The 15,837-nt window shown below is 50.5% G+C and overlaps 7 protein-coding genes across 7 annotated transcripts; 4 read left to right on the top strand and 3 right to left on the bottom strand.

Annotated features, from left to right (window-relative positions):
- Positions 1-792: 792 nt before the first annotated feature.
- Positions 793-1,945, top strand: K441DRAFT_268887 (uncharacterized protein). The gene is made up of 3 exons (XM_067640863.1): positions 793-1,400; positions 1,452-1,511; positions 1,563-1,945. The coding sequence occupies exons 1-3, from the start codon at positions 926-928 to the stop codon at positions 1,829-1,831; spliced, it is 804 nt and encodes a 267-aa protein (XP_067499266.1). The 5' UTR covers positions 793-925; the 3' UTR covers positions 1,832-1,945.
- A 1,235-nt stretch (positions 1,946-3,180) lies between these two features.
- K441DRAFT_680815 (uncharacterized protein) lies at positions 3,181-3,818 on the top strand (the record flags this gene model as incomplete). The annotated part of the gene is made up of 3 exons (XM_067651404.1): positions 3,181-3,217; positions 3,320-3,453; positions 3,624-3,818. The coding sequence occupies 3 exons, from the start codon at positions 3,181-3,183 to the stop codon at positions 3,816-3,818; spliced, it is 366 nt and encodes a 121-aa protein (XP_067499265.1).
- Positions 3,819-4,249: 431 nt separating this feature from the next.
- On the bottom strand, positions 4,250-6,708 carry K441DRAFT_268922 (uncharacterized protein). The gene is made up of 2 exons (XM_067640865.1): positions 6,082-6,708; positions 4,250-6,019 (listed from the first exon to the last, which is right to left on the bottom strand). Exons 1-2 carry the CDS (start codon positions 6,389-6,391, stop codon positions 4,434-4,436), a joined length of 1,896 nt encoding a protein of 631 aa, XP_067499264.1. The 5' UTR covers positions 6,392-6,708; the 3' UTR covers positions 4,250-4,433.
- Positions 6,709-7,219: 511 nt separating this feature from the next.
- Positions 7,220-8,050, bottom strand: K441DRAFT_268920 (uncharacterized protein). Its single transcript, XM_067640864.1, has 4 exons — positions 7,969-8,050; positions 7,555-7,903; positions 7,405-7,503; positions 7,220-7,316 (listed from the first exon to the last, which is right to left on the bottom strand). Exons 2-4 carry the CDS (start codon positions 7,773-7,775, stop codon positions 7,253-7,255), a joined length of 384 nt encoding a protein of 127 aa, XP_067499263.1. The 5' UTR covers positions 7,776-7,903; positions 7,969-8,050; the 3' UTR covers positions 7,220-7,252.
- K441DRAFT_699560 (uncharacterized protein) lies at positions 7,948-10,389 on the top strand. Its single transcript, XM_067653168.1, has 4 exons — positions 7,948-8,453; positions 8,506-8,653; positions 8,705-8,777; positions 9,170-10,389. Exons 1-4 carry the CDS (start codon positions 8,261-8,263, stop codon positions 10,031-10,033), a joined length of 1,278 nt encoding a protein of 425 aa, XP_067499262.1. The 5' UTR covers positions 7,948-8,260; the 3' UTR covers positions 10,034-10,389.
- A 309-nt stretch (positions 10,390-10,698) lies between these two features.
- On the bottom strand, positions 10,699-13,011 carry K441DRAFT_667101 (TMP-TENI-domain-containing protein). The gene is made up of 5 exons (XM_067649765.1): positions 12,872-13,011; positions 12,646-12,822; positions 12,457-12,592; positions 11,945-12,406; positions 10,699-11,859 (listed from the first exon to the last, which is right to left on the bottom strand). The coding sequence occupies exons 1-5, from the start codon at positions 12,975-12,977 to the stop codon at positions 11,130-11,132; spliced, it is 1,611 nt and encodes a 536-aa protein (XP_067499261.1). The 5' UTR covers positions 12,978-13,011; the 3' UTR covers positions 10,699-11,129.
- Positions 13,012-13,974: 963 nt separating this feature from the next.
- K441DRAFT_582482 (putative eukaryotic translation initiation factor 5) lies at positions 13,975-15,353 on the top strand (the record flags this gene model as incomplete). The annotated part of the gene is made up of 3 exons (XM_067644461.1): positions 13,975-14,131; positions 14,187-15,028; positions 15,078-15,353. 3 exons carry the CDS (start codon positions 13,975-13,977, stop codon positions 15,351-15,353), a joined length of 1,275 nt encoding a protein of 424 aa, XP_067499260.1.
- Between the last annotated feature and the right edge of the window lie 484 nt (positions 15,354-15,837).

Here is a 15,837-nt window from a genome sequence, read left to right as displayed (position 1 = left end):
ATACCGACTCTTGTATTAGAAATTTGTGTAACTTCAAATGCTCAGAAGCTGTCACCCCCAGAATTGATGGAGTTTATCCCCGAACGCAGGAAAAGCCCCACACTCTTGGGGGAAGGTGATTTACAGGTCATGCACGCAGCAGCCGACCGCGTGGCGGACCAGGTCGGAGACCTTTTCTGGAAGTGTGACGGTAATGTAATTTAATGGCTTTCGTGGTCCCCAAGGATTGTTTCGGTGCAACAGGGGCGTCCTGACTAGCCGAAAAGAGGAGAAGCTCTGACCATAGCAGATCCAGAAAATATCAGCCGCGTCTAAATCAAGGTGCAAACGCACGTCTATGTCTTGTCTTCCCGAGATGGCACATCCTAGGGAGCACTAAACCAAGCCCGCCAGGAACGGAGCGGGCGGACGGCTTGAGGGCTGACCTCACAGACACCATGGATTCTGCTGGGTATTTTGACAGTGGTACCCTAGTTCTCTTTATCGCTTCAACTTTCAAAAGCGGCGGAGAGGCGCTACTCTCAGAATCTGCTATTAACCTGTTGAATTACATATGTAACTGGGCCTTCCCCATTCTTTTCCTTCCATTAAACCATCAATTATTCTACCCGACACTTACATACTGCCTATCCTCATTTCAGCTCTCCCGCCTTAAATGAGAAGCAAGGATTCTGTTCTGGACTTTGCACGCGCGGAAACTTATCCACTGTCTTTAAAGGCACCAACTTTTAACGCCTAGGCAAGACAGTCGTTAATTGAGGCGACCACATTGTGAAACCTCCTCGCTCTTCGAAACCTATCATTTTCCGGCTACGAGTTGTCTCTATTGCCTTACCCACCACTGCGGGTCACCACCGGCGATCATTTAACAGGTGCCCGTTCTCCCACAGCCGATTTCAAAACCCCATCCCTACCCAATACAATAATGTCCATCTTCTCTAAAGTCAAGAATGCCAAAAAGGCTGCCGAGCAGCACAAACGAGCATCGTCCCAAGCACAAGCAGATCCCAAGCCACCGACGAGGTACAAACATATCCCCACTCACGCCGCACAAGATGCACTGTCATGCGCCCCAACTAGCTGGACTGCGGAGGAGTCGAGAGCTAAAATCTCCGCTGCGCATCGGAGAAAGAGTGACCTGAGTGGGAAAAGTAACTTCGTCCGAACGAGTAGTGAACCAGCAATGGCCTCTAGAGGGCATATCCACCGGACAGAAAGCGATCTGTCCACCGACTCGGTCATAACTAAACAGAGACGCTCAAGCTACCAATCGCCCTCTCCATACGCCTACAGCGGATACGTCCCTCCTCCGAGAAACCGGCCGTATTTCACCCATGCCAGTGGTAGCTCGTCAATGGCGATGAAAAGAAGTCCTCTATCTAACACGTCAACCGAAGAAGGTTCGATAGCCCCAACAAATTGTGACGACCGGTTGCTAATAATCTTCACAGAAGAAGAGGGTGAGAATGCGGAGAGTTCAAAGAACTCAACGCACTCAAGCACATCGTTCCGTAAGTCACCTCGTCTATAATCATCTCATGTATCTCACTAATGGTCCGTAGAAGCGCTTGAAATGAAACCCACCGTTAGCCGGGAAACCAAAACCGAATCTTCCGAATCCAATTCAAAGAGTCCCATCATAGAGATCACTTCACCGGATGGTAACAAAGAATCGGCTTCGTCTACGGAAAAAGCGAAAGGACATTATTCTTCAAGCGGCCCAAGCTTGCTACCTATCCAAACGCCGGCTGTCACACCACCACCTACAGTATCTAGAAAGACTTTAAAAAGGAGTTGGTTTGGGAGGCGTAATATAGTCTCCGTGCGTTGATCACCGTTCCAACTGGTTCGTTCCTGGAGCCTGAACTTTTGGTGTTCAAATACCTGACTCGAATCTTTACCTGACTCACGAATTTCTTTGAGTTTATAGACAAGCTCTGAACTGCCTTGTATGTACATCCTCTGAGCACGTGCCTTTTAGGGTTCAAATTTCTTTTGTTAAGCGGTCTGGTTTTAGGCGGTATAGAGAGGAGTCTTTACTCTTTTTCTTTTATCAGTGATGCTGCCCTCAGCGTTTAGGTGGAGAGGGATCTTCCATTTCTACGCACATATTGGCGTTCGCATTGAGCTAGGAAGTTATGTGGTTTTAGTGCCATGCGGAGGATCTATTGGGAATGTAGTTAGACAGTCCACACCTAAGATAACAAATATTCCAATGAGCTAATGTACGATATAGCATTCGGCTCAACTCCTACCTCTACATAACAGGTGAGCGCTAAGCAACCGAGCGTGTCTTTAGCATAAAGATAACAGAAGGATCACCGGTGAGGCGAGAGTCATGCTCCAGCTGATTGCTGCTCAATCTGCAGCTCACCGTGACACGCCACCAATTTTCAAATCAAAACAAAAGCGCAACCATACGCCTGGGATCCCAGCATTGAGCCAGCCTTAGCAGCAGTCATCACCACTGGGATCAGCTCACTTCAACAAGCCCAAAAAGAGGGGTATCCCTCTAAATACCCCCTCAAAAGCGTTGCCCAACGCTGTCTCCCGGGGGCCACGATAGAAACACCGAGCACGGGAAGCTTTTAACGCAATATGACGATATCGATATGTCGTAAGCAGCTAAAAAAATCTATGTCTCCCAGTTCACGCACGCTACAGAAAAAAGCCGTTTTGCCCGCTGCGATCTCAGAACGCCTAAACTGCGGTCCACGACTCACACCCTAAATGGGGCCGCTAGGATCGTACTATCCGGCTGGCGCCGTTGACCTCCGTTCCGGGCGGGTGTGAATAGTGTGAAACCTGTGACAAGGGGGCCCGGGCATGTTGGGAGACCAGGAAACAGGATTTAAGAGGGCCGGCAGAGGACGTGCAGATGGGTAGTTTCGTGGCGGCGGGTCTCTGGGAGGCTGAACGGGATGTTACGTGTCCACTAATGCAGCTGAGACGGTTAATGCTTTGAGTCCTGGCGAAAGAAAGTTACTGGCCTTATCGATAGCAGCCCTGGCATATTTTGTGCATGGGCGACTTCAACACGAGAGCTGTGTCTACCTTGCGTCAGTCAAGCTGCATAGCAGCTTCTTTTCCTCTGCTCGGACCTTCCCGCTAATTATTCATCCAGCCGTGATACGAGACAGGCTATTTCCGCACCTCAGGCACCAACTCTTCCCACCAGCCATGGACCCCTCTTTCCGCGACACGGCCAGCCTAACAGGTAAGTCTCTAACTCTTTCCTCTCCCTCCGCTATGCCAATTCCTCTCTGCCTCCCCGCCAATCGCTTCTCCTGCATGCAAGCAAGCTAAACCTTTCTCCCAGCCTACATCGACAAGCTCCGCAACAACTTAATCTCGCGCTTTGAGAACCTCGTCGCGACCGCCGCCATCGAGCGGACAGACTACAACACCACATCGTACAATGCACTGCATATGAAGGATGAGACAGCCGCGCTAGTAAGCCCATTCCTCGGTGTCCATTCCACGCCATCCACTCTCTGCATCCGCCATTCCCGCTTCCGTATTCCCCCCCCAATTCCACGCCCTATGTACTCTCACCTCATCTCTCAGCTTATACCGAGTTTTCAAGCCCACCAATCCCACTAACCACGCTTCCCTATCCCCAGATCCGCGCGGCCGAAGACCTGCTCAGCCTAACGCGTCAAATGCAAGAGCTATGGCTGTTCGGGCAGCTCGACACGCTAGGCAAGAGCGTTGTGGAAGAGAAGACCGAGGCAGATGCACGGCGAGTGGCAGAGCTAATACAGACGCTTGTGCGGAGGGAGGAGGTAAAGGAAGGCGGAGAAGCGGGACGGCGGTGATACGGCGGAAGCACATGGGACTGGGGCCATGTTAAGCAGAGAGGAGGCGATTAAGGCGTTTGGGATTCAATAGGGGTATACCACGGCGCTTTGGGGTCCGAATGATATGTAGGAAAAAGAGGATAGAGAGCAGGGGGAGCGTTGTTTGACCAATGAAAGAGAAGCCCACTATGTACTCTGCTTTCGCGGAGTGCATTCACACTCCTAGAAAGAAGACCCCCTGATTCAAAGCCACTAGTACAGATCATAACCTATCGTAGTTTGACGTAAAGAACCACGTATTCATATTCCCCGCCGATCTACAATACAAAGTATCCTTTCCCTAGCAAAAGAACACTCATCAATGGGTATTCCAGCATCCCGTATGCGTGGTATCTAACCGCCAGGGGGAGAAAGAGCCCAGCCAAGTGCCATGTCCGCAGCGCCAAATATCTCCCAGTTAAAACCAAAAATATAACTGCGTCATATGCTATACTCCAAAAAATGCCCCTAGCTCCACCTCCCCTTAAAAAAAAGTACAAAAGCTGCTATCCCAACCCGGACGAAGATGACCTCAAAGGGCGCCAAACGCAAATGATGAATTTTGTGCTAAATAAGCTAGGGAACGGTTGGGACTTAGGACGAGCTGGATCCAGCAATAGCGCCAACCGTCTCTGCTCTAAGTGCCCGAATCGCACTGTCCACCTCGTCGCTCGCGACCTTCTGCCACATCTCGCGCGTGCGGTGGTCCGCCAACGCGCCCGCGTCGCCTACCCTATCGTACAACATGCGACTAACGTCGCGATTGATATCCGTGTATTCGTCCTTCGTAACCTCCTGTTTCAGATACAGCGGCTTCAGCGCCGCCGACACCATCCGCTGTATCTCCGATTTCGTCGAGTACGACATGTTTGGGCGGTTCGGCGAGGAGTCTTTCGAGCGTGGCGGGCTAAAGAGCGCGCCATGGGACTGCTGAGTGTGTTTCTGGCGGCCGGGCCGGATTTCCTCTTCCACTGGGGAGTAGGGTGGGAAGTGCGAGCCGGGAGAGTAGCCTGGTGATAGTTTTGGTGATGCTTGCAGCTGAGGTGATATGGGACGATTGAGATTTAAAGGTGGAGGTGTCATGNCGCGAGGAGTGGGATAGGCTGGAGAACCGCCGGGTGATGAGTTGTTTGGAGAGCATGCACGATCGATAATAACGCGTTTTGGTTCCGGGGCGACGATGTGGTCGTCTGTCTGGGGAGTGACTTCTACCTCTTTCAAGAGCGATTGAAGGAAGCCCGGGACAGCACTGTTCGGTTCTGTAGGATTCCTCGGACCATTTGAGGGTGATGCATTTCGCGGTTCTGGCAGTCGTGGTTCCGACAGTCGTGGTTCCGGCAATCGTGGTTCCGGCAGTCGAGCTGCTGTAGATGATTCTGCAATCACTTCTGTTGAAGATTCTCCTACGTCGTGGGCAACGCGAGTCCGCGGTCGTTTCAGTTTCCGCTCTGGCTCCCTGACGGACTCGGACTCAGCTGGCGACGAAGTGGGCGATTTCCGCTTTCTACGATTGCTTGATGATGATCTACTTTCTAGTTGTTCCCTAGCTTTCTCGAAAGCATTCCACGCCCGAAGTTCTTCTTGCGATTCTGGGTCCCGTGGCGTTTTGGGGGCTGTGTGATTATGCGGCTCAAGCAAGGCAGTGGCTGTCTGTCGAAACCGATTTCCAGCACCATTTCTTGTCGCAACCTCGAGTCGCCTCTCCCACTCTTGGAACTCTCGTCGTTGCGCTTCAGTCCGTTGTGGTTGTGGCACATCGTCATCGAATGGGAAGTCCAGATCGAGATGTAGCCTGTCCCATACAGTTTGCCAAACGCGTGCCCAAGCATTCGGTTGTCGTGGAGCATTACGTCTTCGGCCGCGGCTAAAGGCCTGCGGGTTCCTAGGTTGATTGGGACGTCGACTGGCCTCTGCCAAGACCTGCGGATTCTCCAGGCAACTTTGGCAATACCATGGACCTCTTGAAGGCATTAAATCCAGTCCGGCACAGAATACGTGGCATAATAAATTGCATCCGTTGCACTCCATCAGCGTAGTTATATCACCGTATTCCTCGCAGACCATGCACGGGTCATAGCCCTCATCTTCAAGTAAATCATCCTCATCATCAATGATCATAGATGGATCAACTTCCGCGACCTGTTGCTTGTCCTGGACAGTATAGGAAGAAAGGACAGGCCCTGTTGAATTGTGTTGTTAGTTCCCGATCTTTTATCTCTTTGATCAAACGTGGGGGACTTACCTCCTATCCTAGCGCTCAGCTCTACAATATTGAAACTTGCTCGACATATTGGGCAACTATTTGCCCTTTCTACCCAGGGCTTCAAACATTCATTATGCAGATTGTGCCCACATGGTAGAAGATGCGCGATCGTCTCTTCGTCATCGGTGGCGGGTTCGTGGTTGTAAGAGGTTACGGCTTGAAGCTTGCTAGCAGTGTGGTTCGTACCAGCAGCAAGCGAGCCGTTCACGACTGACGAGTGGGAATTTGGAGAAGCATCAGTGTCATTGCCAGCGAGGTCACCGAGGCAAACAATGCAGCTCTCGGCCATTGAAAAGGTATATAAAGGAAAGGAAGGCGAATAGATTGGGAGTGTATTTGAGCATTCGTGTGGCGTGTCCGAGTCGTGGAGTGGAAGAGGAAAGGCAACTTAGTGGGGAAACGGCGCTTTATAGAGCCAAGATAAGCTAGCACTAGTACGAAAAGGGACCAACCGCTTCAACCTGACAGCGAGACGAACCGAGTACATAATACAGCTGAAGGCTGCCTGAGTGGCTTAGCCTTAAGAGACAGGTACCCAGTCGCATGATGCAAAATAAAAGTTTCAAATAGACTCATCGCAACATGGGATGTGAAGCAACGACGAAAGCCTTGTCACAACTGACCTATCCACGTGTTCATCTGTTTCATTGCAACTCGGTTGCCGGGTCTTTTTTTGCTCACGTATGCATTTAAAGCGCCAAGTAGCTGCTTATTGGAAGCCTCGGATCGCGGAATCGATGGAATCGATCTTCCCAACACAGAGGCTGGGCCGTGGACCGCAGCGGAAGAACGGACAATTTTATTCTTAATAATCTAGTGACCAAGTTGAGCGCCTGACGAACAGGCACCAAGGCAGGAAGGCAGCAACTCGACGACGTTTGATCGAGCGCGCATCTCGGTCCGAAGTGTTGCTATGGTAAGATATGCAAAAGTCTCTTGACTCAATAATCAACATCCCATCACCATCCATGTGCTCTTTAGAACCAAAGTTATTTGCATTCGTTCCGATTCGTGACAGAGCCAGATTCGATGGTAATTGTTTTGAGGAGGTTCTATCGACATATGTGTCGCCGCACGTCGTTTGAATACCGGAACCCAAAGGAAACACAAAACCCAGGCAATGCATTCAAATCGTACTGCCAAACTCCACCTACACCTCAGCAATCTCTCTCAACCGACGGATCGTGGATCGTGTGGCAGCCGCAGCTGGTGTTCTGTGAAGGTATCAAGCATTAGTCTTCAATCCATTCTGAAAAAATTCCAACATCTTCCGTTGCCTCCAATCCGATTTCCTGGACTTACGAGACAGTCCATGCACCTCCAGCAACGGTCTTTTTGCATGCCCGGCAGGACCAGATTCCGACAGAGTGGCGCTTGACTGTGACTTTTCCGCAGAAGGTACTTGTGGTGCAGAGTTAGCGAAGGCCTTCCTGTCAACGGCAGTGGCTATACCATGTGTATCGGGCGTGCTGTGTGATTTCCATCTTCTTCACCTGCTTTCGGAGAGATGCGCCATAGCGAGTACCGTACTTTCCGGTCACGCCGACCTCTGTAAAATAGTTAGTAATTGTGGGAGGTTCATCGACGTTGAAGAGGAACGGGCGATAGCCGTTAGGCAAAAGAAATAGGGTTTGAGCCAGCAGGAGGCACTCACTCTTTGTGCGCTTGGTCATTTTAGCAGCTGTGGATGGAGAGTCGTGGGGATGATGGGGTGAGACGTCTCTGTCGCTGTCCGGGTTGATTCGAAAATGGATTGCGATTTTCGCTTCACGACTGTGGGCTTGGCACTAATTAATCTAGCCTAGCGCCAAATTGAATCAGCTCCACCACCAAGATGATAGGGCGCAGGAAGCCTCTGCTACGAACTGCTCTTCTAATATATCACTCTTCGTGTTGATGCTCTGATATCCCTTGCCTACTTGTATCTACTGATATGGACGGTCGCTGGCAAGATTCGTCCGTGGGCAGATTCAGCCCACTAAGGTAAAGTGCATGCTTGCCCGCCTCCCAATTGTCCTTGGCATGATCTCATTTCAGGAGCGTGATTGCCTTTTAACGCCTGCGTAACCTGCCACATTTCAATTGCCACCTTCTTTCAAAACTAGCTTTCACCTAAGAGAATCAATCGCACAAAGGTACTACCTTTGCCCGAAATACAATGGCTGATACGTCACGCCCATACGAGCTCGTGCTCCTGGGGGCAAATGGGTACACAGGAAAAATGACCGCAGAACATATCGCTCGGTATTTGCCCACTGACCTGAAATGGGCAATTGCAGGTCGTAACTCAAAGAAGCTTGCCGATGGTGCTGAGGAACTGAAGAAGCTGAACCCTGACCGCCTACAACCATGTACAGATGCTGTTCCCTTTCATATGATGAAGATGAAAACTCATTTTTATAGCCATCGAAATCTGCGAATTGAAGAAGGACGAACTTGATGCGTTAGTTAAGAAGACCCGTCTCGTCATCACGACAATTGGGCCATACATGAAGTATGGCGAGCCAGTTATCGAAGCATGTGCCAATAATGGCACACACTACCTAGACTGGTGGGTCCTTCTTTGATAGCCCAGGCATTAATACTGACACTAATTATTCAGTACGGGAGAGGTTCCCTGGCTGAAAGACATGATTGAGAAATATGACGAAACTGCCAAAAAGAATGGAACAATTGTATGTCCAACGCCTTTTCAATCTGATCCGACCCCACTTTCATTTTCACTATTATTTCATGCGCTGCCGAAAGGCGTCTGGGTGAGGGGCCACTCGTTGAGTCGTCCCCACCATACCATGTGAGTGGGCGAGTATCTGAAGTCCTTCACGACTCAATACACAGAAGGCCTTTATACTCTCCGAAATACCTGAAGCCACTCATGAGGGCACAACCAGGTTACCAAAAATCGATTGGACATATCAGCGGCGTATGGGATAGTGACTATTTCTTTTACCATTCTACTTACCGTTGTATTCAATTACATATCAGCTTTCTCGGCCTCCATTTCTCACAATCCAACATCCAAGAAACCCCTCCCATATACAGCCCACGTATCCTAACCACGCATCAGATGATCCCCGAATGCGGTCTCGACTCCGTTCCCGCCGACCTCCTCGCTTACATCCTCTCCCGCCACATCCACTCCAGCACCTCCGCCCCAACCGCCTCCGTAACGGTATCCCTCCACGCCTTCAAGTCGGGCATCTCAGGCGGCACCGCAACCACCATGCTCGACCTCTTCGACCATTACTCGCTCTCCCACCTCAGTGCCTCCATGAAGCCCTACGCCCTCTCCCCCGTCGCCCCTACCAATCCAACGCCACCCCCAAACTCCGGCCTCCTCTACCGCCTCCTGGGCATCCGTCACGTCCCCGAGCTCGGCACCCTGACCGACGGCCTGATGGCGAGCGTCGACACCGCCATCGCGCACCGCAGCTGGGGCCTGTACGCGCAATCCCCAGACCCAACCGCTAACTACGGCCCGCGCTTCCGCTTCACCGAGTACATGCGCGCGAAGAACAGCCTCACCGCCGCGCTGATCCACTGCGCCTTCGTCCTCGGCTTTTCGCTGCTGGCGCTCCCACCGACTCGCGCGCTGCTCTCGCCGCTCCTGCGCCGCCGGCTGCCGCTCCCCGGCACTGGGCCCGCTAGGGATACAATTAAGGAGGACTTTTTCCACTATCGCGCGGTCGGGGTGGCGGATACGGAGCGCGGGGAGCGGGCGCTGGCACGGTTTGAGTGTGGTGGTAGCGCGTATGTACTTACGGGTGTGACGCTGGCGGAGGCTGCGATGGTCATGCTGAGAGGGGATTTAGGGGCTACGGAGGCGGGGAGGAGGGGTGGAGGGTTGTTGACACCGGCAATGCTAGGGGACCAGTTCGTCGAGAGGTTGAGCAAGGTCGGGGTGAAGATTGATGTGCGCATGTGTGAGTAGTGAGGGATGGTAGTTAGAGATGTTGTGAGGGTTGAGGGTGCTTAGGAAAGTAGATGGAGATTACCTACGGATTATTGTTGAACGACTGGTTTCACTTGCAGGTGGTCGATTTTCCTGCTTTAGGGCGGGATGGAATTTTTTTCATAGCATGGAAGTTTATAACGATTCTTCATCGCCGGGCCAAGTTTCTAAAGCAAATGCAAGAGTAACCACCATGTCTTGTCATTTCGCGATATATCATCTAGGGCATCTTCTATTAACCAGAAGACGAAAGGAATTAAGTTTATGAGTTTCTTATGTAGGGGGTCGCTCGGTTGCAGAAGCGTCAGATTGAATCTGAACTGAAAGTCCGGCAGAAAGAACGCGTTCCTTCCCGATATGACACGCGTCTGTGGCTCTACGGGTTGCACGGACGTGTGCAATCTGAAGCCTTCAGATTCAAATGAGGAGCTCAAGGCTCCTTTTCAAACTGACGCCAAGACCTTCAGTTCAGATTCTACCTATATATACGGTAAAGTTGCCAATTTTTTGGTAACTTTTAGCGTGTTTTTTGGGCGGTCGGAGGAACATCAAAACTTTGTGGCTGAAGTCAGGTTGAACTGGAATTTAACCGAACAGTCGCCTCAGAATTAGATTGGAGCTCCAGATCAACTCCATTCTGAAGCCCTCATTCTGATCTGAACTTGCAACCGAACGACCCCTAGAATATGAGAGGTGTACGAAAACAACCTATCGGTCTTTTCTCGCAACTACTGTGGCCAGCAACATATTGCCACCATTCCTCACCTATGTCGTCAAGAATTTAGGAAATAAACTTTTGGAAACCTATCGGTGACGTAAACACTGAAAAGCACATTTATTATACTAAAACACTTCTTAGAAAAACATACAAAGCTGTCTTCAGGATCCTTGAATTAAGTTTGATTATGATGAAATGAATACACCAGAGTCCGTTCTACCGAGTACTTGAAGAGGTCTTCTTCCATTTCACCAAGGTCATGTTTACACTACTAAAACATTCTTTTCTTGGCTTCGTCTTTTCTCGGCTACTACTTTCTCCATCATCATCATTACTTTCGAATGATACTGAACTTGTCTACGTAACGCACGGTAAGACATCGGCGGCACCCAGCCATTCAAGGTTGTCGTTCAAAACTTCCATTCGAGATATGTAAAGTTCGTCTAGCCAGGCAGGAACGAATGTGCCAGGGCCTTTCACATCCAGACGCACAGCTGCGCGTTCTGCCGCAATCTCGAAGAGGAGAATTCCCGCCAAAGCGGCCAGTAGTTTGTCTTCCAGGTGGGCGGCCATGAAGGCAGCGACAGTGGTGCCGAGAGTGCATCCACTACCGGTGATCATGCTAAGGTACCGGTGTCCGTTGCGGATTGTGTAGGTGCGGACACCGTCACTCAGGAAATCTATCTTACCCGTCATGAGCACGATATTGCGTTCCTGTGTGGCAAGCTTTGCAACGAGGAAGGCTTTCTCATGCAAGGACATTTCGCTGGTCCCACTGTCGACTCCACGTTGCTTGGTACCGCCCGCACCGGAGACGGCTAGTATTTCTTTTTCGTTGCCTTTGATTAAATCGAAATATCCGCCTTCCATGAGACTAGTCATGGCAGCGCGGCGTTGGGCGGTTGCGCCTGCCCCGACGGGATCCAGAACGACAGGGCCGCCTTGGAGGTTGTATGCACGAAGAGCCACGAGATAGTTTTGGATACCTGCATGTGTTGCTGTGCCCATGTTTATGACGAGGCCTCCACCAAGTTTAGCTAGGTCCCCTGCCTCATCGCCACTGTCGGACATGATGGGACTAGCACCTCTGGGAACGAAAATTAGCAAGTAGCCACGCTACAACAATACAATATAACAACCCCAAAGCTGACGAAGGATATACTGCAACTTACATTGATAACGCTACGTTTGCAGCTATGTTCTGCACCACGAGGTTGGTCATATTATGACAAAGAGGGTTTACTTCGCTAACTTTCTTGATGATCTTTGGAACAGAGTCCAAAAGCTCCTTAACACGTTCCGCCTTTGGCCAATCGGCAATATTAGGGGGCGGTTGGAAGCTTGTAAACACTGGAGACCCTGTGATTAGACTGTAGAGATATTCTGCAGCCTTTCTCGGGTCCTCGGCGCCCATAATGGCGCTGACAACTGCTACTCCATCTAGTTTCTTTGGAGGCTTTTGACCTATTAGAGGTGCGTAAGATTGGTAGATCACATTTTGGACGTTAGAAGCATTGATGCCGCCAATGCAGACAGTGCTGACGTTCTGGCAATCTTGGTGCGGGTGATTGCCCAAGAAATGTAGAATATCCCGTAAACCGGACAGGCTAATTATAGACTTTGTATCTTTCTTGCTGGGTAGCGGTGAGCTTGGAAATGAGATGGAAATAGAGGATGGATATACGTAGGCGTCGCAAATATAGTTCCAATACCTAAATAATCTGCACCGGCCCTAGCGGCTTCGAGAGCTTCTTCTTTTGAAGATACGGTTGCTCCGATTATTTTGTCCTTCCCCAGGAGTTGTCGAGCAGTCTGTACATCTTATTTGGGCTGTGAGTGGCTGATGGTTTGTTTTAGGCCGAGGCATTCATACCCATATCATCCTGCCCAATATGAACACCTGCACACCCAACAGCCAGAGCGACATCAACGCGATCATTAATTAGTAGCCGAACACCCTTTTCTTCGCATATTAAGTTCAGCTTTTTAGCGGCTGCAATGAGAGTGGCGGTATCGCTGGTCTTGTCCCGATATTGCACTACAGTTACGCCTGAAGCTATCTGTCAGTTGGAGTCAAGACATCATGCTTGATGACTTTCCTCCTAGCAAGGCTTCCTTCACAACATCACAAAGATCGCGACCATGCAAGATAGCGTCGGTGGAGTCGGTGACGAGATAGAGGCAGTAATCCACATGGAGTTTCATGTCTTGGAGTGCGCGATAGAAGTCGTGTTCTGGTGTGAATGGGGTTTGTGCAAAGATTGGGACAGCCTATAGGAGAGTATTGGCGGCGTCTGGGCATAGCACCTAGTTAGTCATTGGACTTGTCGGGGTTGGGCCTGGCAGGCAGCATCGAGATCTAGACGTTTGAATTTTTTTCTTTGTGGGTTCTACCAAATTTGTTCACAGCCCGCAATTTGGAAGGTAGTGAGTGCATCCCCGCAAACGATCAAGGCGGCAAGGCGCTCAAGAGCAGCCCGGGAGCTGGAGAAATTTAGATGAAGAGCTGCTGCAGCCTTGCCCTCAAACTGCGGAGTTCCAGAAAAGCGAGCGGGCTTAGAATAGCAAGGGCGCAGCTATTCCCGCAGTCTTTCGACACGGGCGGCGGACAGAAGCTGTGATTGCTGCGTTAGCGGCGGGAAAGTGCGGTTCATCTTCCCAGCTTGCTGTCGACTTTAAAACCGCCACGGCCTCCGTCCACCTGAAAACTTCTTCTTCCTCCACCCTCTCCTCATCTATAGCGACTCACGACTGTACCGCATAAATCCTTCTGGCTTGCTGCCTAGACTCCCAGCCCTCAAACCCGCACTTCACCACCCTTTCAGGCTCCCGCAAATAAGAGCCGTGTCCCCGCGACCTGCTCGAATCCGCCACCCAAACCCAACACCTAACAACCACACAACCATCAGCAAGCTATCGAACATTTGCTGTATATGTATTCGCGCCAAAGTCACGCTTTCCGACACGACCCGCCGCCCAAGCTGCAAACATTTCGCAGAACGCGGAAACCGTGCAGTAGTTACCACTGCACCAACGGCTAGCCATCTACCTAACCCAAAATTCTGCACACAAATCTGCAGCGAAATTTGAAGATATTGCCTTTACTGCATGTCTTTGTCGGCCCACTTCGGCTTTCGACCTTCCCCAAACCAACTCCGACCGCTTCTCGCGTAAATCCGTCGTATAATCCCCTACCGCAACAATGGCTACCGTCAATATCCGCCGGGATGTCACCGATCCCTTCTACCGCTACAAAATGGAGCGTCTCCAGTCTAAGATTGAAGGCAAGGGTAACGGTATCAAGACTGTCATTGTCAATTTGAGCAGCGTGGCTCAGTCGCTGGCTCGTCCCCCTGCCTGTAAGCATCCCGACCCGTGAATTAAGAAATCCTTGCCACTAACAGTCTATCTCAGACGTCATCAAGTACTTTGGTTTCGAGCTTGGTGCTCAAACCAACACCAATCCTAACGATGATCGTTGGATCATCAACGGCGCCCACGACGCTGGCAAACTGCAAGACTATCTGGACGGCTTCATCAGCAAGTTCGTTCTCTGCAAGAAGTGCAAGAACCCTGAAACCGATGTCCATATCAAAGACGGTCGTATCTTGCTTGACTGCAAAGCGTGCGGTCAACGCTCTGACGTTGACCTTCGCTTGAAACTCAGCTCCTTCATCCTCAAAAATCAGCCCAAGAAGGGAAAGAAGGATAAGTCGACCAAGAAGGCCGAACGCAGAGCCAAAAAGGAGGCTGGAGCTGCTGATGGCGACGAAGACTCCCGCAACGGTGGCAGCCCTGGTGACAGCAACTCTGATAATGCGGAAGAAAATGGCGACGTCGAGCTCGGAGCTGGGAGCGACGATGAGCTTACTCGTCGTATTAATGCTGAGGCTAGCAATATCAACGAGGTCGAAGACGCTAAGGAAGTGGAATGGTCTGTTGACGTCTCTGAAGAAGCCGTCAAGGCTCGTGCCAAGGAGCTTCCCGATGATCTTAAGCGCGCGCTCGTTGTCGGCGATGACGACGAAGATGGCGTCAATGGGGAAGGCAGTGCCTATGACCACTTTGGCAGGTGGATCTTAGATGCTGCCGCAGAGAAGGGCGGTGTCAGCAAACTCGATGATGTCGACATTTACCTCAAGGCAAAGGAGCTAGGCATCGAGACCAAGCACAAAACTCTTACGGTCCTTGCCCAAACCATTTTTGACAACAATATCGTGAAGCAGATTGACGCTCGTAGTGGTATGCTCAAGAAGGTACGTAGTTCCCACAGTTACTTCACAGCTCCATCTAACGTGTCGACAGATGATCACCTCTGAACGTCATGAGAAAGCCTTCCTGGGTGGAACGGAACGTTTCGTCGGCAAGGAGAAGCCAAATCTTATCCCTCAGGTCTCAGCTATCTTGATGAAGTACTATCTCAATGACCTCATCTCTGAAGAAGTTCTTACTGGTTGGGGTTCCAAAGCCAGTAAGAAGTATGTCGACCTTCCGACTAGCAAGACTGTTCGCAAGTCTGCCGAGAAGTTCATGGAATGGCTTGCCAATGCTGAAAGCGACGAATCCTCTGACGATGAGTGAGTATCTTTTCAGCCCTACTTACAACGGATCGTTCAGACTGGAGGTTATGTTAGATGGTTCGAGACATTGTCTTCTCCATTGGAATGAGCTTCCTGGATGAATACGTTGGGCGGATACCTGTGCTACGACTACTGCTTCTGTATTGTTGTTGCTAGTGTGGCTTCTGAAAATTCCTTGTTCTTGCTTATGTGTGTGGATTACTCACCTACTCTGCTCCTGTACTCAATACTTCAGTGATAATTGTATACTTCCATCCTCAGTTTAGTTCAAATAAAAGCCTTTGTCTCTGTAGGGAAATTTACATGACCTGTGATACCTGGTGTATAACTGGATGTAGTGTGCTAGTCATGTCTAATTAGGATAGGTGGGACTTGGCTGCATAAACACGCCCCCTTATCTCGCCTTGCATATTATAACACAGTTTAAAGCATACAAGGACTCCAACATGTCACTATCCTCTGGCATCCACTCATACCATCCACCC

Source organism: Cenococcum geophilum, assembly GCF_001692895.1.
Source record: "Cenococcum geophilum 1.58 unplaced genomic scaffold K441scaffold_53, whole genome shotgun sequence".
NCBI lineage: Eukaryota > Fungi > Ascomycota > Dothideomycetes > Gloniales > Gloniaceae > Cenococcum > Cenococcum geophilum.
This window is presented reverse-complemented; position numbering and strand designations above follow the sequence as displayed.

Bases quoted from the DNA above. Each gene is read 5' to 3' on its own strand.
- K441DRAFT_268887 (XM_067640863.1), top strand. From the start codon at position 926: ATGTCCATCTTCTCTAAAGTCAAGAATGCCAAAAAGGCTGCCGAGCAG. The intron at 1,401-1,451 runs GTTCGATAGCCC...TAATCTTCACAG, and splicing joins TAACACGTCAACCGAAGAAG to AAGAAGAGGGTGAGAATGCG. The intron at 1,512-1,562 runs GTAAGTCACCTC...AATGGTCCGTAG, and splicing joins GCACTCAAGCACATCGTTCC to AAGCGCTTGAAATGAAACCC.
- K441DRAFT_268920 (XM_067640864.1), bottom strand. From the start codon at position 7,775: ATGACCAAGCGCACAAAGAGTGAGTGCCTCCTGCTGGCTCAAACCCTA. The intron at 7,504-7,554 runs GTATAGCCACTG...CTGCACCACAAG, and splicing joins CAGCACGCCCGATACACATG to TACCTTCTGCGGAAAAGTCA. The intron at 7,317-7,404 runs GTAAGTCCAGGA...ATACCTTCACAG, and splicing joins GGAGGTGCATGGACTGTCTC to AACACCAGCTGCGGCTGCCA.
- K441DRAFT_699560 (XM_067653168.1), top strand. From the start codon at position 8,261: ATGGCTGATACGTCACGCCCATACGAGCTCGTGCTCCTGGGGGCAAAT. The intron at 8,454-8,505 runs GTACAGATGCTG...TCATTTTTATAG, and splicing joins CCCTGACCGCCTACAACCAT to CCATCGAAATCTGCGAATTG. The intron at 8,778-9,169 runs GTATGTCCAACG...ACCACGCATCAG, and splicing joins CCAAAAAGAATGGAACAATT to ATGATCCCCGAATGCGGTCT.
- K441DRAFT_667101 (XM_067649765.1), bottom strand. From the start codon at position 12,977: ATGAAACTCCATGTGGATTACTGCCTCTATCTCGTCACCGACTCCACC. The intron at 12,407-12,456 runs GTATATCCATCC...ACCGCTACCCAG, and splicing joins ACTATATTTGCGACGCCTAC to CAAGAAAGATACAAAGTCTA. The intron at 11,860-11,944 runs GTAAGTTGCAGT...TTTCGTTCCCAG, and splicing joins GCAAACGTAGCGTTATCAAT to AGGTGCTAGTCCCATCATGT.